Genomic DNA, 21910 nt, shown 5'->3' with positions numbered 1-21910 from the left:
TTAAACCATTTCATTTACAATCTTCAGAAGAGTCTGGCTCTTCCACTGACTTATATAAAAGATTGATTCTACTTAGAAGTAATGGTGCAGAATTGGAGTTCAGTGGTAGTATACTTGCTCAGCACGTAGTAAGTCTCAGATTCAGTTCCTTAAACCACTAAGTAAGAAAAGACCGCAGTCTGAAACTCTTGAAGGTCATTGCCCATCTATGCAGAACAGGGATGGGCAGTCTCTTCAGCCTCATGGGCTTCATATATTGTCAGGGAGGTGGTTGTACATGCTAGTGGGTGCCTCCCTTGCAATCTGGGTCTTCACCATTCCATCAGCACTAAGGGTAGGGGGGCAGCAGGAGAAAGAAAAAATCAGACTCTGTGCTAACAGTATGAGTCCTAAGTACCCAATGTCAATTGTAAGCTAATTTGTATAAGGAATTTTGAATATCTATCCTTCTCACCTGTGCTTCTTCCCCTAAGGAGGTAGTATTTTATTTGTACCAGGTTAAAAACAATATTAAAATAAAACCAATCTGAGCATTCCATATAAAAGGTATTCCACACTTAAAGTACAGTACATTATAACAAGATGGCCATTTCCGCTTAACAAGACATGGGGTTGTGTATGTTGAAGTTGTGTAAGGGGATCTTTGTTGACATGAGTTGGATCAAGTGTTAGATGAGTAATTCACAATAGGACAAAATATATAATGGCAAAATTCTGTCATCTGATCTACCATCAGCAGATTTGGAATCTCAGAGATGGAATGATAAGGATGATTTTTGACAAAAGAAGCAGGAAAACTGAATGCTTCCTATCAATAGGAGCATACTATTCAAAGCTATATACAGTAATGAATGGCTATACTGAGTATCTGATTTGCCCCATGAGAAGAATCCCTCATTGTAGAGAAGGGATGTATTTTTGTATAATTTTGCAACTCCTATTAGTGATCCATGTTGCTATCAGAAAAAGACAAGATGAAGCAGGTGGTCCTTTCCTTAATGTTTTTCACAATGAGGGTGGATATAAGATGGAGGGAGAAGAGTATATTCAGTATTTTCCCCTTCAGCTCCATATCCTCCACAAACTGTTTCTTTCATCCCTGGGCAAATGAGGTGGTAGATAATGACAATGTTTTCCTTAGTAAAATGACTTCTTGGTAATGCTATATGAGACAATGAGTATGTGCCGACATGTCACTAACCATGATTTCTTTCCTGTATTAATAAAAAGGAAACAGCTTGGGTATACATTGTAAACTGGAAATGGAGCCAGATGGGACTGGGTTAAGCAGCTCTATACCTCCCTTTTTCCTATTCAGGTGCTCCATTTCTTAATAACAAGACTGTCATTCTCAATATCAAGTATTTTTAATATCAAAGGGGGGTGGTAATAATTTCACAGTAATCTTTTTTACCAAGAATCTTTTAAGATACCTAAATATGGGCATGGTGAAACCCACCCCTCCTATCTCTTTGGGATTCATTGCTAAGCGACTGCATCTTGCAAAGAGAAATGCTGTTACTTGATTCAACCATATTTTATTCCTTCAGGATATGAAGGTCAAAGCTTTCGACGTGCGAGTGAAAAATGACAAAGCATGTTTGTTTATTTTGTAAAGAGTTTTCTCAAGCTGGAAAATCACTAGAACCTTAATCAAAGAATTGTTATTAAGGATGGGTATATTTTCAAAAACGATTTGGAAAACCTTCTTTGGATCTCTTATTCCATAAAGCTCCATTATTATTATTTTCAAGCTTTCGTATGGGTCTAAAAAAAATGCCACTGTCTTAAAAGTTGGGTTAACATTAGTAAGTGGTTCCCCTAAAGCAGCTGCAAATTTTTCAGACGACCAGGAAAGCCTGAAAATGTTGAGTGGCTTTAACATATATGAGAAAGGTGCTGCAGTCAGATGAGATCCAAAGCATTTCTTTCAAATTGTTTTCAGTGCATATAGTACCTTAATGCTTATTAGAATGGAAAGTACGGGATGCACACCCCTTCCCAAATATAGATGGAATGTGTGAATTGTATCACGGCTTTGTTATCTCTAGCCAACCCCAGTCACGGGTTATGGCCTGTTGCAGGACTCCTGTTTTTGTTCATTGGGAGCCACAGACGCAACTTGGTCCAGTTAATGGCTTTTGTGAGAAGTCTATGGATTGGGGTGGGGAAGAGTAGGTTGGAACTTTCCTCACTCCATTGCAGTAGGGATACATGGATTAAGAATTCGAATAGTTCTTGATTTATTTATTTATTTTTTTCATAAAATCTGACTGAGAGAATTGTTACTGTTGTTTGAATCATGTTTCTGGGATTTTTCTGATTTTTGGTTTTCTCTTTCAGTGCATAGTTTGGGACTGGGATTCCAATGGCAAGCATGACTTTATTGGAGAATTTAGTTCAACTTTCAAGGAAATGCGAGGAGCAATGGAAGGAAGACAGGTAGGCTCAGACGAATGTATGTTATTTGCAAGCAAACAGATAACCCTCTATGAGAGTAATGGAAAAAGTGGGTGTTCCTTTGATGACGCTTTGGTTTAAAGAATACGTTATACAAGGAAAGCAGACGAAGAACTATTAAAACACTATTTTAACTATTAAAAATGATCTGTATATCTTGACAAATAAGCTAAATGCTTATGGAAAGAATACAGTAGTCTTCTTACTTGTCATAGATGATCTGGAACCAGCCATCAGAGCAGAAAAGAAAATTGTACTCAAGTGGCTGAGAACATTTATGGATCTTGAACAAATATCAGTCTCAAGCACATGTAACGTAAACTGACTAAACAGCACAATTAGCCAGTCCACTGATCCTTTACCTCTGTGACTGATGGTTTGGGTAATTGCACTAGCTCGCCAATGCTACACATGGCTCAAATAGCATAGTTACATTGAAGAGTGCTTTACCTGGACCGACCATCACATCTATTTTTCCTTTACGTAGAGATCTCAGTAATGTGTTTTACAGCTCAGATTAATCCAGCATATGTATCACCTTTGTGCTTGACTTCTATGCTGTCTTTAAATGTCATGAATGATTTCAATAGGAACTGGACCTGAGGCAGATTTTAATTGGAATTTCTGAGAAATCTTATTCTTTCCTCGGCAGCTGGACTTAATTCCCAGAGGCTCTCTAAAAGTTCCTATGAACTGAAATGTTTTATGTGACCAAAGTGGGAAGCTATCAAATACCTACAGTTTTACTTAGATCTTTTTTAACAATGTGGAAGATCATATCACCACTTTTCAGCATTTTGCCATTAAAGTTTGGTAGTGCTGATTTGGGTCAGGTAAACCAAATGTCACTTTTGGTGTCTTGCACTGAAGTTAAGCCAAACAAATAATGTTATAGTTTATAGTGTAGCTTTCTTATAGCTAGGGGAGAAAGAGGAAGGGAAGTGAGGTATCAAAAATATGTTAGGCATTATTCTATATTTTTAGCCATCTACTTTATCCTACCATAATGAAATAAATTGATGTTGCAAATCAACCATGAATTAAAAGCTGCAGTAAAAAAGAGCTCATTAATTATTACACTTCTGGTTCGCAGCTCTGATTGATGGCAGTTGTTAGATATGACAAATGATCGTCATTTCATGTGAGTGTATAATACTGGATACTGGATTTATTAGCTTTGATCCATTTTATTAAGGCAATTAAACTTTGATACTTGTCTATTTTCTTTCTGTAATAGTAAACAAACAGCCTGATCTCCAAAGCTTTCTAGCATTTTCCACACCCCAAAAAGGTTGGTTTATAAACTTTTCCATAGGTCATTCATTCAGAAATATCTGAAAATACATGATAGGCTGGAGTGACCAGATAAAGGTACTCTGCACGAGAAATATGGGCTCTGGAAATATCCTGGCTTATTCTGCATTGACCATTCATCTCATCTTATTCCTGGTTCTAGAACATGACTGAGGAAAAACAGAGTTCTGCCTTTGCTAGGAGTATTCTCCTTTTAGCATTAAATAGAAATCCCCATTAGTTTTACCAAATCTAGTGTAAATACAGTTTTACCAGCTCTGTCCAACCTGCCCCCAGTTTCTCCAGTCATCCTCTTGTATTCTCCAGTCATTTCTGTCCCCATGATCTCAGATTCTGTCCAGAGGCTGAGACTGGGGTAGCCAGTGGTTGTTGGATTGCTAGTGTTGCTGTTATCTTAGAATGATCTCGCTGATCTCAGAATCAAATACTCCTACTACATCCTATTTTCACCCAGGTGCTCTACATAAACAAGTGTCAAAATGCCTTATGGTATGTACCTATGTGGCATGTGTATTTGTATATGGTATCAGCAAAATGGGGAGAAAGCTTTGTGGATCTTTTGCAGTTGAGACAGAGTGAGTTGGAGCTGTTCAAGTACTAGGTGAACACAAAACTGTCCAAAATGGCCCTGAGTTGATCTGGGTTCAGGTTTTACTCTGACTTGGAGCACAGCTCTAATATTTTGCCTTTCTCTTCCCAATCTCTGCTGTCATTTACTCTTGTACAGATTTATCTGAATAACTAGAGCTTACTCTGAAAAAGAGAAATCCAGTATTGTTCAATCTATTAATTTCAAAACATTCACTGAGCAAGGAGAGTTTGCCAAGGGCAGGGTGGCACCTCATTGCTTTGTAAACTGTTCAGTACAATTAGCCCTAGTTCTGTTATTCAAGGATTAGTATTTTACATTGATCATTAATGATATTTGTATTTTGCTCTTACTATGCTTTGACATATTCTATTGTGTTCTCACAACACCCAAGTTTATATATAATACTTGAATGGGCAAACTTTTGGCACTTTGGTTATCATTTCCACATTCAATATGAGGAAACATGCAAACCACAGATTGCCATTGCATTGATCCACTATTCATTGCAAAGTCAGCAGTCAAATTAGGACAAGCATTTAAAAAATATTTTTTATCTTGGACTTACACATATTTTAATAAAAATGAAGCTGAAACTATTCAAGTGTGCCAAGGAAATTCCTCTGCTCATCTGTAAAATACTAGAGGAATTTAAAAATAGCCTTAAAATGAAGTCGCACCTGGACAATTAGCAGTGGGATTATTATATAACTGAAAAATATGTTTCTATAATAGGAAATTAAAGAGATAAATTAATACTGAAAAATATTCTTACATTTATAATCTCCATGGAAATTTCCATAAAGTGGAACTGTTATATAACTTAGTTTGTTTATAAACTGGGTTTTTAAAATGTAGTCCTGCAAACACTGAGCTCTGGATGTTCAGAAACTATTATTACCTGAGCTGTGTATATTTTCATTATAAATATAAAATTAGTTACAGTGAATCTCAGCAGATGGCATCAAGTAGCCATCCTTGGCTGATCTTGTAAGCTAAGCAGAGTTAGCAATGGTTAGTATTTGGATAAGGAACCATCTGGGAATTCCAGAGCTGTTGGTAGGCTGGAAAATTAGTCCAGGAGATGGCATGGGCAAAGCCCTGCCATTCCACTGCAAAGCAAGCTGCAGGAAGGCAGTTTGGTGTAGCCCATCCAGATAGGCACACCTGAGGCATCAGGTTAAGATGAGCACCACATCTGAAGGGAAAAAAGCCCACAAATATTAATGGTGTGTGTGTGTGGGGGGGGGGGGGTAAGGTTGGCAGCTAGTCTAGGGCTTCTTCCAGATGCAGGCAGCAGGAGTTGATCTTAAATAAAAACCTTCTTCTATCATTGTAGTTTCACTCTGAATCGAGGTTAAAAGTTTCATGTGTCTGAAGCCAATGCTTCCATAGATATGGAGATGCAACGTTAATCTAAATAACCTTTGATATGACCTTGACAGGTGGCTGTTAAAAAAAAAACCAAAACTTCAAAATAATCTTCCAAAAAAAAAAAATTGATCGTAGTAATGATCTTTGGACAATACTTCTGGATTTATCTCAGTCAATTAATCAATATTCTTAATGTTTTAACTGCCAGTCATAACAAATGACTTATCACAGACAATCACAACTTATGTTACTATGATCATCAGTTTCAGAGCATGCCAGTTTCTTAAACCTACATTGTTGTGAAGCTGATCATCATAATTTTCTTGTTTGGATGAAACGCTGATAATCATAGTTTTCTGGTTCATACTGTAGGTAATTAGAGATGTCTCATTTTATTGTGCTTACGGAAATAACAAGAGTAAAAGGGCTGAGCTTTGGATCCACTGGATTTGAACTCAAATTCTGAATTTCGGATTTATTTAGAAATCTAACACTTAAATTATGAAAAATATGGTTCACTTTGATTTGGGTTATTAACACATTTTACCAATTTTATTGTGCTCCAAATAAGACTATGGTGTTCCCAATGGAGGAAATAGGTGGGGCAAGCTGAAAGGGCCAAATCTGAGTGATAAATTTAACACATCTTTATCAATATTGTTTTCAACTAAATTGTGGAGAATAATTTTTTTTTTAGAACATTGGGGCCGCAGGGTGAGTGGGTGGGTGGAGTGTGAACTTGAGCAAGTACTCCAGAGAACAAGAGGACAAGGGAATATTGGAAAACTTCCCAGGAACATGTGTCTTGTGTCTATCTGTTTCTTCAGCTGAAAAAAAAATTCTCAAGATGAATATTGAGATCTAGGATGGAGGTACTCAACTGCCTAGGCTATCTACTTCAGGAAGGAAAAAAAAACCCCTCTTGTTAACTTTCTATACTGATCAAGTCCTTTGGCCAGACTCCAAAAAGAGAGCTGGGCAATCTTTTAACCTTTTCTTTGGATATTAACTATAATAAAAATCCCAGCTTTGCCAGGTTCTGCTGTATGTATATATACCCAGAGTGTGTTTAACAAAACTTTCACCTTTTTCAGAGTCCAAAACTGTACCATGAAATTACAATTTTCCTACACTGGAGAAGAGGGGAAATAGCACATTCTCATGTTCAACTCATGTGTTCATGCTGAAATCTCTGCACTGAAACAACTGGATAGGAATGCCTATCAAATTAAAATTAATAACCATTAGAAAAAGAGCTAATGCCGCATGAAAAAACTAATTACACAACATTTACGCCAGTTATGTCTTTGACTTCAGACTACAATAGTAAAAGGGAGCTTCCAACCTCAGTGTGGTGTTGTCAAAACCCTTTTTGGGGGAAGTTCCTGGAGCCTTTTCTACCTCTTGAAGAAAAGTCTTCCTCGAGTCAAGCTTCTTTCCTAGTGACTACATGGACAGGTTTATGCAATTTTCTTGGCAACAGTATATAAATGGTTTGCCATTGCATTCTTCCAGAATATTTTTTTTAGGCTTCTCATTCTAGCCTATATCTTTGGAGTTTCCTGGTGATCTCCTATCCAAGTACTAAGCAGATCTGACTCTACTTAGCTTTTTTGAAATCCCTAAGGTTGACTAGGTTCTACAACCTGCTGGAATCTTCTGTAACTATGTTCCCAACATTCAGGAGACTGAGTTCCCATTTTGATGTAGGAACACACCAAAGCTCTAAAATAGGTTTGAAAAATGTAAAAGTGAAATGGGAAAACAAACAAAAACAAACAAAAACAAAAGACAGATCTCAGCCTACGTACATGTGTAAGCAACTTTGTGTCTTTTGCATCATCTTCCCACCCAAAGGTTGCTAACCACTGGTTTTCAGAGTGCTCACAAAAGTTTATGCCTTTTAATAAAATTTGTTAGTGAAAAATGTGCTACCGGACTTCTTTTGTCACCATATGTCACCTGTCTCTCCTCCTCCTTGTGCAATCTTGCATACTTCTATTCAAAAATAGCATTAAGTTCAATGGAGCTTATTCCCAAATAAGTTGCATGGGTTTTGCCCACTTACTTGGAAATAAGTCCTATTGAACTGAGTAGTTGCCAAATATGGGTCTGCACTGTAAGTGTAAATTGTCACTTCAAGCAATTTGTGACTGTAGCACTAAGTGGCCTCCCTTAGTATGGCTGATTATTTACCCTTCAAGGAATATGTTCAAATCCATTAAGTGTTTTCACAGAGATTAACTGCTTGTAGAAGCAGATGAGTCCACTAATGGATTGAACTGGAATAAATTCAAATAAACATACATATGGGTGGTAGGCAGAAAAACACATTTATGTTATTGGATAAGAATTAAAATGGTAAAAAAGATAAAAATTAAATTTCTGGCTTGACTGGAATGGACAATGAATCAGTATCAGTGACTAATATATTAAATAGCCATAAAATATCCATTTTGTATATTTGGGAATGTATCCAAAATTGATTTTATTTCAGTTTGAATTCATTTCTTAGTTATTCATCTATATGCATAAAATTTATATTAACACATTAAGACTTTTAACTATTGGTCTCAATATTTATTTGTTTGCACTAGACCAGCTTTCCCTAACCTAATGTCCCCCAGATGTGATGGACTGCAATTTTCATGATCTCAATTCAGCGTAGACAATAGCAGTGCTGACTGATGTTATGAAGTCCAACATATATGGAAAGCATAAAGTTAAGGATGAGGATGGCTGCACTAGGGAACGATGCTTAATCTCCTTAATGACCGGAACTAAGATATATAATGAAAAGAGTTAAGAACCTGGGACTTAATGCTTAGTTGGTTACCCCTGTAATAGTTTTCTAGAAGAAGAAGCCACTGAGTTGTTAACCACTGAACTGGGTATCAGTAAAGCAAATGTCAGCAAGGAAGTACTGCAACTCATTGACTCAGCAGTTGTTAGAGAACTCTAAGGGCAATCTGGCCATATAAAGCAGCCTGCTCCAGTATCCTCCATGTATATGGGCCACCTCTTAGATCATCTAGCTAGAATGGCCATGCTGAAAATTTAGGGAGCTGAAGTACACAGCTTGGGACAATGCCTAGATTGGGCATGGTTATTACAAAGTATGTAATTATTTTCAGTCTTGCCATTATGACCCAAAGAAAGTACTTCCTTCTTCACAGAATACAGAATTTACTATTGGAATATTCTGCCAAATGTTGTATCAGCAGATTTAGTTATGATAACTAAGCAAAAGTGAACTTCTGAACACTAGCTGTGGTCTGAGAGATGGTGGAGTTTTGATGATATACATACCCTCCTTATAGTTCCTTATAGACTTTGAATTAGTTAGAATTAGAATTTGAAATGAATCAGGGAATACTGATAGAGTCTTGGGCTGCTTGTTTCAGAACTGTGGCTGACTTTAACCTGATCTGTGCATTCTCCTGGAAGCATGAAGGCTCAAAATGGAGAATGTCAAGGAGGTCTTGCTTAATGGATTTTCTATAAACTCAGGAAGCAAATCTCATTTACAGATCAGCAATCAAGATGGCTTCTGACCATCTCTGTTATGTCCTGCTTTTTGTCTGTTTAGATGTTGGCCAGGGATTGGATGACAGAATGATATATGGCCATATTGGAACAGCTTTGCAATAAGGGCATGCCAAATCAATGACAGCAACATTCTCAAGGAGCTGAAATGATATTTACACATTTGATCTGAGCTCTCATGGTTGTTTTGTGTGATTTCTTTTTGTTTGTTTTCATCTGCAGAACACACATTATGCAATCTGAATAAATGATAAATGAAGACATGGCTTTCATGTTGTGACTTGTGTTTTCACAGGTTCAGTGGGAGTGTATAAACCCCAAGTATAAAGTAAAGAAGAAGAATTACAAGAACTCTGGCATCGTCATTCTTAATCTGTGCAAGGTGCTTTTATTTAGGCAGTACTTTAATAATGAATTTGAAAGTATTGTTTTCAACATCCATGCAATAAGCAAACTGAGGAGAGGGAATTGGATTCCACATTTTGTAAATTTTTATATGTGTTAAAAATAGAACATGTCATAAAAATGCATATTGTGGGATTCCCAAAGGTAGGATAACAGATGTTGCTGCATCAAGGTGGATCAACATTTTTATTGGGTTGACTGCTGCAGATCCAAAATGGGCATTGACTCTTATACGTTCAATCTGTTAGCCATGTATATTCAAAGCCTTATATTTGCTTAATTATGCTAAAAGGTACAGGTAAAGTCTCTGAGTTGAGCTCAAATCCTGGGGAACTCCTGGACACATCAAAATAGTTGTCTTGGTGATGGTCATCTTCCAGGATGTTTTTGACTTTCAGATAAACCCTGCTATTCTTGGTAGTTTCCCATCCAAATACTAACCAGACTAACCTTGCTTAGCTTCTGAACCTAGATAATTTAAGACAAGGATATAGTACCATCACTTAATTTTATTATGCTCACAGTACATGAACTAAATGGGTTATAGATGCTAATCAAAAAGAAAATGGTATTTAATAATTCAAATATCAAGATGCACTGAAGTTACCCCCAAGTGATTCATATTTTAATTGCATTGGTTTTAGATGAAAAAGAAGTTTAAAGTTTTCCTGGTCCAAATGATTGGAGCTATTTATCTTAAAATTATTGGGGATGTAACCACTGGGCATCCAGATGGGGAAGTGAGAGAGACTCCTTGCAACTGAGACATTAATTGAGGCATTGTCAGATCAGGTTAATACTTGGATGGAAGATAACCATGAACTCCCAGGGTTGGAGGGAGGTGTTTTTTGTTTTTTTTTAAGGAAAAACAAATTGGAGGAAAGCAGAAGCAATCCACTTATGTACTGTTTCAGGAAAATTACAGGAATGTGACAATCTAGTCACCAGGTATCAAGATTTACTAAAGGAAATCTTTACCTTTTTATCTTATCACTTTCAGCCTTAGAATTTTATCAAGAATCCAGATGTCATTGTTCACCTGTGTTTTCCTACCCTTAGGTATTTTTTTCATCTGACCAAAAAGAAATTTAAAAAACAGTTAAGCAATAAAGGGCAAAGTAGCCACGCAGCGTTTGTAGTTAATAGCTCTAGGGCCCCTCCATTGAAAAGAACCCCAAATTCTGTTATACCAGGGCAGCATTCTTTTCTCTGGAAGTACAATAAGAGAGGTGCCAGTTTGGAAAGTTGTCCTAATGCATCCCACATGTACCATGCTAGGAAAGGATGGCCGCTCCACAGTAAGACATAGCTAGAAATATCTCCTTGTGACGATGCTTGGCTTGAAAGGGTCATGAGCAAAATGGACTTTGAGGATCATATTGTGAGATTCCAACAGCTCATATTAAAACAGAGTGAAACAAACTGATTTGCTCCCTTCCTGCAAGTTGTTTTGTAAAGAAATAAATGGGACTTCTTTTTCCAAGACTCTCATTGGTGTTGTTCCCTAACTGTTCTTAAAAGATTAGCAAGCACAAGATAAGCAAACAGCGGCAATAGCAACAGAACGTTTCATCTTTCATTCCTCCATCATCCACATGGTGGACTTATCTGCCTTGAGTTTTGCTGGGAATGGGGCACCTGCTTTGTGAGAACTTCCAGTAGGGAAAAGAAAGTAAAGAAAGGATGCTGTAGCAATCTGAGGTGTGGCACTGAACCACAAAATGCATCCATTCCGGGAAATCCCAAATCCATACCCATTAGAAGATGTCTCAACATGAAACTCCGTATGGATATGTAGTCTCCAACTCTCCTTCAAAGCAATTCTATGCTATGATTCTTAGCAATGAGAGTGTTTTTTCCCCCCTTTATATAAAGGTGGGGGGAAGAGAGGAATATTTATTTTTGTGGTGGGGAACATTATTTCCTGTGTCACTTACTCTCAATGTTCTCTAAAGTATTGGTGGCCTCAAAGAAATACCTTCCCATGTAATAAAGAAGGAAATACTTAAGAACACACCATTTTAAACCCAAATTTCTGACTTTCTTCCCTCCAGATTCACAAGATGCATTCATTCTTAGACTACATAATGGGTGGCTGCCAAATACAGTTTACAGTAAGTATTTCATTTATTTTAAAAAAGACAAAACTTTTCACAATGCTAAGTATTTATTATTTTACATACAGGATATTAGACATGAGGTACTCCTCTTCCCCTGAAATATCACAGGGTTTTGTTGTATTCAAATAGGAAATCAATGTGTTAAAAATGTTTAATTTCTAATAATCTTTGTTCAAAGATATAGCATATCTTAAATGTAATGGCTTGTATAAATTACAATCTTGAATAGTGAAAACCTGATAGCATGTCAAATTTAATTTTGCCTATAAATATTTGATATTTGCATAGCTAATAAGTTTAGAGGGACATTTACTATAGCAGTGTATAAGAATAAGCTGTGATATGACTGCATCAATCTTTGTGTATTTAGCAATCCATAATATACATCTAATTGTTTATTCTTTGGACATTTGGTTTATTTTTCTAGCTTTGCCAAAGCCAACACATGGGTTGTTACTGTTGTTTCTGGAAACAACATTTCCAAAAATGTTGGTGCATTTGGATACAAACTGTATTCATTTGCACTTTGCAACTGAAGTGTGAAATGGAACACATTTATCCTTCCAGTTTTATTTGAGATTTGTGATAGAGGTTTTCTGCTTTAAATCTTACTTAAAATGCATTTTTCATAAAATATAAACTATATGTGAACATAAATGTTTTGATATGATTATACACACAGGCATACATATATAATACTTAAAATGCATACACACACATACACTCATACACACATACATACAGTGAATAGTTCCATGGACTTTTTTTTTCTTTTAGCAAAATAAATACAGATGAATACAGAAGGAGGGCAGAATTGTTGTTGTTTAGTCGTTAAGTCGTGTCCGACTCTTCGTGACCCCATGAACCATATTGCGCCAGGCCTTCCTGTCCTTCACTGCCTCCCTGAGTTTGCTCAGTTTCATGCTCATTGCTTCAGTGATGCTATCTAACCATCTCATCCTCTGCCGTCCTCTTCTCCTTTTGCCTTCAATCTTTCCCAGCATCAGGGTCTTCTCCAAAGAGTCCTCTCTTCGCATTAGGTGACCAAAATATCTGAGCTTGAGCTTCATTATCAATCCTTCCAATGAGCAATCAGGGTTGATTTCCTTTAAGATTGACTGGTTTGACCTCCTAGCAGTCCAGGGGACTCTCAAGAGTCTTCTCCAGCACCACAGTTCAAAGGCATCAATTCTTCGGCGCTCGGCCTTTTTTATGGTCCAGCTCTCACAGCCATACATTACTACTGGAAAAACCATAGCTTTGACTATGCGGATCTTTGTCGGCAAGGTGACGTCTCTGCTTTTTAATATGCTATCTAGGCTTGCCATAGCTTTCCTCCCAAGGAGCAAGCGTCTTTTAATTTCATGGCTGCAGTCTCCGTCTGCGGTGATCTTGGAGCCCAAATAAATGAAGTCTGTTACTGCTTCCATTTCTACCCCTTCTATTTGCCAGGAATTGATGGGTCCAGATGCCATGATCTTAGTTTTTTTAATGTTGAGTTTCAAGCCAGCTTTCGCACTCTCCTCCTTCACCCTCATCAAGAGGCCCTTTAGTTCTTCTTCACTTTCTGCCATTAGGGTGGTATCGTCCGCATATCTGAGGTTGTTGATGATTCTCCCTGCAATCTTGATTCCGGCTTGTGATTCTTCCAGCCTGGCATTTCTCATGATGTACTCTGCATATAGGTTAAATAAGCAGGGTGACAGTATACAGCCTTGTCGTACACCTTTCCCTATTTTGAACCAATCGGTTGTTCCATGACCGGTTCTAACTGTTGCTTCTTGGCCCGCATACAGATTTCTCAGGAGACAGGTAAGGTGGTCTGGTACTCCCATCTCTTTAAGAATTTGCCACAGTTTGTTGTGATCCACACAATCAAAGGCTTTTGCATAATCAATGAAGCAGAAGTAGATATTTTTCTGGAACTCTCGTGCTTTCTCCATGATCCAGCGAATGTTGGCGATTTGATCTCTAGTTCCTCTGCCTCTTCGAAACCCAGCTTGTACATCCGGTAGTTCTCGGTTCATGTATTGCTGAAGCCTAGCTTGTAGGATTTTGAGCATAACCTTGCTAGCATGTGAAATGAGTGCAATTGTGCGATAGTTTGAGCATTCTTTGGCGTTGCCCTTCTTTGGAATTGGAACATAAACTGACCTTTTCCAATCCCGTGGCCACTGTTGCGTTTTCCAAACTTGCTGGCATATTGAGTGCAGCACTTTAACACCATCATCTTTTAGTATTTTAAATAACTCAGCTGGAATACTGTCATCTCCACTAGCTTTGTTGTTAGCAATGCTTCCTAAGGCCCACTTGACTTCACTCTCTAGGATGTCTGGCTCAAGGTCAGTGATCACACCAGCGTGGACATCAGGGACATTAAGATCTTTCTTGTATAGTTCTTCTGTGTATTCTTGCCACCTCTTCTTAATCTCTTCTGCTTCTGTTAGGTCCCTGCCTTTTTTGTCCTTTATCATGCCCATCTTTGCACTAAACGTTCCTTTCATATCTCCAATTTTCTTGTAGAGATCTCTAGTCTTCCCCATTCTATTGTTTTCCTCAATTTCTTTGCATTGTTCATTTAAGAAGGCCTTCTTATCTCTCCTTGCTATTCTCTGGAAATCTGCATTCAGTTGCTTATATCTTTCCCTTTCACCCTTGCTTTTCGCATTCCTTCTTTCCACAGCTATTTGTAAAGCCTCATCAGACAGCCATTTTTCTTTCTTGCATTTCTTTTTCTTTGGGATGGTTTTAGTTGCTGCCTCCTGTACAATGTTACGGACCTCCGTCCATAGTTCTTCAGGCACTCTGTCTACCAAATCTAATCCTCTAAATCTATTCATCACCTTCACTGTGTACTCACAAGGAATATGATCTAAGTCATACCTGAGTGGTCTAGTGGTTTTCCCTACATTCTTCAATTTAAGCCTAAATTTTGCAATAAGAAGCTCATGATCTGAGCCACAGTCAGCTCCTGGTCTTGTTTTTGCTGTCTGTATAGAGCTTCTCCATCTTTGGCTGCAAAGTATATAATCAATCTGGTTTCGGTATTGACCATCTGGTGATGTCCATGTGTAGAGTCGTCTCTTGTGTTGTTGGAAAAGAGTGTTTGCTATGGCTAGCTTGTCCTCTTGACAGAACTCTATTAGCCTTTGCCCTGCTTCATTTTGTACTCCAAGGCCAAACTTGCCTGTTATTCCAATTACTCCTTGACTTCCTACTTTAGCATTCCAATCCCCTATGATGAAAAGGACATCTTTTTGGTGCTAGTTCTAGAAGGTGTTGTAGGTCTTCATAGAAGCGGTCAACTTCAGCTTCTTCAGCATCAGTGGTTGGGGCATAGACTTGGATGACTGTGATATTGAATGGTTTGCCTTGGATACGCACTGAGATCATTCTGTCGTTTTTGAGGTTGTACCCCATTACTGCCTTTCCCACTCTCTTATTGACTATGAGTGCAACTTCATTTCTTCTAAGGGTTTCTTGCCCACAGTAGTAGATATAATGGTCACCCGAATTAAATTCACCCATTCCCGTCCATTTCAGTTCGCTGATTCCCAAGATGTCGATGTTCAATCTTGTCATCTCATGTTTGACCACATCCAGCTTGCCTTGGTTCATAGATCTTACATTCCAGGTACCTATACAATATTGTTCTTTACAGCATCGGACCTTCTTTTCGCTTCCAGATACATCCACAGCTGTACGTCCTTTCGGCTTTGGCCCAGCCGCTTCACTCTTTCTGGAGCTACTTGGAATTGCCCTCCGCTCTTCCCCAGTAGCATATTGGACACCTTCCGACCTGAGGGGCTCATCTTCTGGCGTCATATCTTTTAGCCTTTTAACATTGTCCATGGGGTTTTCTTGGCAAGGATACTGGAGTGGGTTGCCATTTCCTTCTCCAGTGGACCACATTTTGTCAGAACTCTCTGTCATGACCTGTCCATCTTGGGTGGCCCTGCACGGTATAGCTCATGGCTTCACTGAGTTACGCAAGCCCCTTCGCCACGACAAGGTAGTGATCCATGAAGGGGAGAGGGCAGAATGGGCATATGAATAAACACTGAGAAAGATGAACCTATGCTCCTAGATCAATCTATACACATTCCTTTTTGCTATTGACATGATGTCCTCAAATATTAAAAGCCACATGGCAATCTTACCAAACTTAATAAATAACAGTGACCTCTTGTTCACGTTTCCTGTTTCTTAGGGCAGATAATGACCTGACAATAAAATGTTTGGCCATGATCCTGGGCAAAACATTGGGAAATATGTGTCTTCCAAGTGTTAAGAGAAGTTGTGTGCATGGACTTTCGCTCCCAAAATTCGTCAGATTCACTTTTTCTGGGAGAACATTCAAGGAAAATCTGATCCTATAACAACAGATAAGAATATCACAAATCAGATTTTTATAAAGATGTCCTCAGAATATATAAATTAGTCTAGTGAAAGCCCACAGGAATTTATGCCATTAAGGCATTTGTTAATTGTTTAGATGCCATAAGGTTTTCAGTGTTGTTGTTTTTTTTTACTTTGGAATACGTCCCACTGAACTCAGTGGAATTTAATCCCAAATAAGCATGTTTAGAATCAGTTTCTATGTCTCATGGAAATCAACGGTATCACATTATTCAGAATTTACCTTAAAAGCTGTTAACAAACTATTGGGAATATTGACTGAGCTAGATATTGTTTTGCAAAAATGTACCCTAATCCTTCAAGCTTTGTGGGTTAAAAGTGATTCACAATTCTAACAGTTGATTTTATTTAATAAAATAATGATTGTAATGTTGGTGGCAATTTCCAGAGTAGAAAACAGGAACCGTAATTCACAAGGATTCTGATACCAGATTAAGGACTACATTTTGCACTGACAGTATTTCTGCAGAAACAGGTGCAGAGTTCTGAAGTTCTTTGAAAGTCAGCCCACTCTCTTTTTGTTTTCAAATTAATTACGTCTTCATTGAGTTCAAGCAGGGGGCAGACAATACAATGCAGCTGTGATCTGAAAGGCTGTTTGAGAGGGGAGGGAGCTAAGTTGCTAAGCATGGGTTTGTGAACAAAAAGCTATAGTATGATGTACCTGCTAATTTGAAGAGCTAATGAGAGCTTTTGTAGCATCAAATTGAGTCTTCTGAAGATGCGCCTTTGTAAGCATACCATGTTCGCTAGAAAGAACATATCGGATAAATATAAGCAAATGTTTGTTTTTTTCAAAACCATTTTTTTAGACTGTGGTCACTTTGAAGGGAGGGCTTTATTTTTTAAAATGACAGATATTTAACTGACTAAATGATTCTACAACATTGTATTAGCAGATACGGGAAAATAATCCCATAGCTCACCCTACTGTTAATGTCATGAAATTTATATGGCAGATTTTCACTTGGCTCACCTGAATCAAATGGAAATATTATGAGAGAAACAGATGCTGCAAATTCTCTTTGAGGGAAGAGTAAGGCTTCCCATAAGCCTGACTGGAGCATGACTGAAGATTTGAAAATATCTTGTAGGTTTGAAATCCCATTGTCAGTGTCTACCTTTTGTAGATATGAATTTAGTAGCAGTAAAGGGAAGTTCAGATGGCCCCTCCTTATTCACTCTTATCAAAGGAATTTGATAAAGAATTTCTATTTCATATTTCATGGATAATTGTGTCATTTAAAGACACCATTACATCATTCAGCTAACAGCCCTTAGTTTAAAAGTCAAGTCATTCTATCAGAGAATATTGTACATTGCCTAGATTTGTTTTATAGCCAAATATATTTATCCCAATAAATTTTGTGCACTACCAAAATGCCTCAGATTCTCTATTTCAAAATCCCTAGGGATGGAAAAATGTGTTCTTCATGCTCCTGTTATAAACATAAAAGTCATCAGCATCATATGAATGATTGCTCCTTTAAGAATTCAAAGTGGAATAGTTAAAGAACCCAGTTGAAGATCATAACTTTAACATAACATGTTGAGAGATATCATTCAAATAATTTCTACATTTTCATTTGTTGTTGTTCAGTCGTTAAGTCGTGTCCGACTCTTCGTGACCCCATGAACCATATTGCGCCAGGCCTTCCTGTCCTTCACTGCCTCCCTGAGTTTGCTCAGTTTCATGTTCATTGCTTCAGTGATGCTATCTAACCATCTCATCCTCTGCCGTCCTTTTCTCCTTTTGCCTTCAATCTTTCCCAGCATCAGGTTCTTTTCCAAAGAGTCCTCTCTTCGCATTAGGTGACCAAAGTATCTGAGCTTGAGCTTCATTATCAATCCTTCCAATGAGCAATTAGGGTTGATTTCCTTTAAGATTGACTGGTTTGACCTCCTAGCAGTCCAGGGGACTCCTAAGAGTCTTTTCCAGCACCACAGTTCAAAGGCATCAATTCTTCGGTGCTCAGTCTTCTTTATGGTCCAGCTCTCACAGCCATACATTACTACTGGAAAAACCATAGCTTTGACTATGCGGATCTTTGTCGGCAAGGTGACGTCTCTGCTTTTTAATATACTATCTAGGTTTGCCATAGCTTTCCTCCCAAGGAGCAAGTGTCTTTTAATTTCATGGCTGCAGTCTCCGTCTGTGGTGATCTTGGAGCCCAAATAAATGAAGTCTGTTACTGCTTCCATTTCTACCCTTCTATTTGCCAGGAATTAATGGGTCCAGATGCCATGATCTTAGTTTTTTTAATGTTGAGTTTCAAGCCAGCTTTCGCACTCTCCTCTTTCACCCTCATCAAGAGGCTTAGTTCTTCATTTTCTGCCATTAGGGTGGGGTCATCTGCATATCTGAGGTTGTTGATGTTTCTCCCTGCAATCTTAATTCCAGCTTGTGATTCTTCCAGCCTGGCATTTCTCATGATGTACTCTGCATATAGGTTAAATAAGCAGGGTGACAGTATACAGCCTTGTCGTACACCTTTCCCTATTTTGAACCAATCGGTTGTTCCATGACCGGTTCTAACTGTTGCTTCTTGGCCCGCATACAGATTTCTCAGGAGACAGGTAAGGTGGTCTGGTACTCCCATCTCTTTAAGAATTTGCCACAGTTTTTTAACATTGTCCATGGGGTTTTCTTGGCAAGGATACTGGAGTGGGTTGCCATTTCCTTCTCCAGTGGACCACATTTTGTCAGAACTCTCTGTCATGACCTGTCCGTCTTGGGTGGCCCTGCACAGTACAGCTCATGGCTTCACTGAGTTACGCAAGCCCCTTCACCACGACAAGGCAGTGATCCACGAAGCGGACATTTTCATTACATATACGCAAATATTAATCTGTATTTTCTGTTTCTTCAATGAAAATTTCAAATACTTTTATACAAAAGGATCATAGCTGAGTTTATTGGAGTTATATTTTACATATGAAAGAATAGCAACATATTGGGGTGGGGTTGTTGAAGCAAACTTAGATAACTTGTTATCTGACCTATCTGGAAGAATACCCCCTTTCCCCAGGAACAGGCAATTTTTACTATGTTTCCACGAGATTTTTTTCCTTCCACTGAACATATTGTTTCTTTCTCCCAATTCCTGGTTTTTGATTGATTGATTGATTGATTGATTGATTGTACTGTCTATCCCACCACATAGATTTTATCCAGAAGGATCTTTCCCCAGTTTCGTCCTTCCAGTCTTCCAACAGTACACCCAATCACCATTGTGACTGAGTCCACCCATCTTACTGCTGATTGTCCTTTTCTCTTTCTTTTCACTTTTCCCCACTTTATAGACTTCTCAAGAGAGCTAGGTCTCCGCATAATGTGTCCAAAGTATGATAATTTGAGCCTGGTCATTTGTGCCTTGAGGGAACATTCAGGGTTGATTTCCTCAGTGATCCATCTGCTTGTTTTCTTGGCTATCCATGATATCTTCAGGAGTCTTCTCCAACACCAAAGTTCAAAAACATCAATACTTTTCCTATTTTGCTTCTTCAAAGTCCAACTTTCGCTTCCATAGAGAGTCACAGGGAATACCATGGCTTGCATGATTCTGATCTTTGTAGGTATAGACACATCACAGCACTTGAATATCTTTTCCAAGGCCTTCATGGGGTGCTCTACCAAGCTTCTGGAAAACTTTCCTTGTTTTTCTGTGTCTGTTTCCATCTTCAGTGTCTTTACAGATGTTTTTGTAATAATGCTTCTTGTCTCTTCTAACAGCTCTCTGAAATTCTTTGATAAACTCCTTCCTGAGCTATTTGTCTTCTTGGCATTGGCTTCTCTTCTCTTCTTGGCAACCTCCATGGTTTGTTCTGACATCCAGTTTGCTTTCTTCTGTTTCTTAATCTTTGGCAGTCTCTTTTCACATTCATCCTTGACAACACCATTCCTTCTTTATTGTTCTTGTCCTGAGTAGTAAACAGTCTGATCTTCTGACTAAGAGTGCAATTCCATTCCATCTCAATTTGCTGATGCCTAACATTCATTTCATCTTTCACTGTGTTGACCTTTCCCATGTTCATGTTTCTTTCATTCCATGTTCTGACTGTAATTCTATCTTTGCAGCTTCAGATTTTCTTTTCCTGTATGGCAACATCAGTAACTGCATATCTCAAAGGCTCTAACCTAATCACATCATAAACACCATTAGTATTGCAAAGATCTTCAACTCTCCTCAGTAGTATGTTGAGTACTGTCCAACCTGAGGGGCCCATCACCCTGCACTATATCATTTAATGTTTTCTATCCATCTGGTTTTCTTGGTAAAATACAGGAGTGCTTTACCATCCCATACAGTATGAAATTATTCCTTTGCTGTTATCACTAAAATGATCTTCTGCCTCCAGCATCTTCCTATATCACTGCTGCACAATATATATGCCTGCCTGCTTTAACTGGGCAGCTGGGATAACCATGCCTTGGGTGGCCCTGCTGGGAGTATATACTCTTGGCATACACTGATACCTCATTTATAAAACTGTATAAAGCTGAAATACTACCAGCTGTATAAAAGTATTTTGATGGAAAATCAAAATTTTGATATATGTAAATATGAAGAATTTCAAACTATTAGTTCTGCATGGATAATCTCTTGGCTTCAAAAAAAATGTTTTGGCTGAGAGCATAGGAAATTTTAAAGGTTATGATAGAGTCATCCTCAAAGGAATTCAGCATTAGTTTTACATAAATGAGAGGGATGGAGAGAGATGAAAAATGCATAAAACCTAATAAAGTAAGAACTCAGGAAAATTATATTAAAACCACCATATTATTCCTCTCAGATTTGGCAGAACAAGAAGTCTTGCAAAGTTATTGTGCAGAACAAATCTGGAAATTAAATACCACCACAGAAAATACCCTGATCTATATGAATGTCATCCCAGTTACAAAGGAAGTTTCCCAAATATTGAAGAATAATTGGACCAGTGGAAATAGGGTAGCCTTCAATGGAATGCATTCTTTTAAAATAAAAGTAGCATCTTAAAATGAGCCCAAGTGTCTAAGTAATCAAAGGAAATGCTCCTTCTATGCTGGAGTATTATTTGTCCTATAATTGATTCAGATAGGAATCTAACACCTACACCTTGTGCCATCTGAAACTTCAGCGATCTGACGTTTTAAAAAAAGAGATAGCAAGAACATGCCACAGCAGAGCCAAGAAATGTAATGGTGAAAGGCAGAATCTTTTTAGTAGCAGTTTTTGTGGAATGTTTACCCAGAAAGATTTCCCTGGCACCTGATTATGATTTTTCTCCATGCTGTGTAAGTAGAGTTTTATTTTACAATGGAAACCTATGTAGTGCTATTGAATCTTTTTTGCAGCTAGTTTTATAATCTGCATTATTACTACTACTACTACTATTACTATTACTGTAATTTGAATTGCCTTTTGGTTCTCCTTCCAGCTCTTAATTAGCCTATAAAATAATGTGGGGATGGAAAGTGATTAGATTAGAATACCAGTGATTAGTTTTATAGTAATCAAAGTAATGATTAACACTGAGAAGGAAATGAACATGAGAATCTGACAGGCCTGGAGTTTAAATTTATATATACAGTGGAGAATATTTTATTTTGCCATGATTGTGTTCTAGATGGAGCACCTGAGTGTGAGGGATTAGATTAAGCTCTCAGCACTTTAGACTTAGACAAATGAATGTAATATAATTG

At 38.0% G+C, this 21910-nt stretch overlaps 1 protein-coding gene across 1 annotated transcript in view; it reads left to right on the top strand.

The window, feature by feature from the left end:
• Positions 1-21910, top strand: part of CPNE4 (copine 4) — a 195043-nt gene that overhangs the window by 153037 nt on the left and 20096 nt on the right. Inside the window, exons 8-10 of the mRNA XM_088150532.1 lie at positions 2344-2442; positions 9579-9665; positions 11743-11802. Coding sequence (XP_088006658.1) covers positions 2344-2442; positions 9579-9665; positions 11743-11802 — 246 coding nt within the window. The remainder of the gene's footprint in view (positions 1-2343; positions 2443-9578; positions 9666-11742; positions 11803-21910) is intronic.

This window comes from Python bivittatus, unplaced genomic scaffold, assembly GCF_059951505.1.
Source record: "Python bivittatus isolate LINGU-HERP-01145 unplaced genomic scaffold, Pbiv_v1 ctg000610_np1212, whole genome shotgun sequence".
Lineage (NCBI taxonomy): Eukaryota > Metazoa > Chordata > Lepidosauria > Squamata > Pythonidae > Python > Python bivittatus.
The sequence above is the reverse complement of the archived record's forward strand: the minus strand, read 5'-3'. Positions and strand labels throughout refer to the sequence as shown.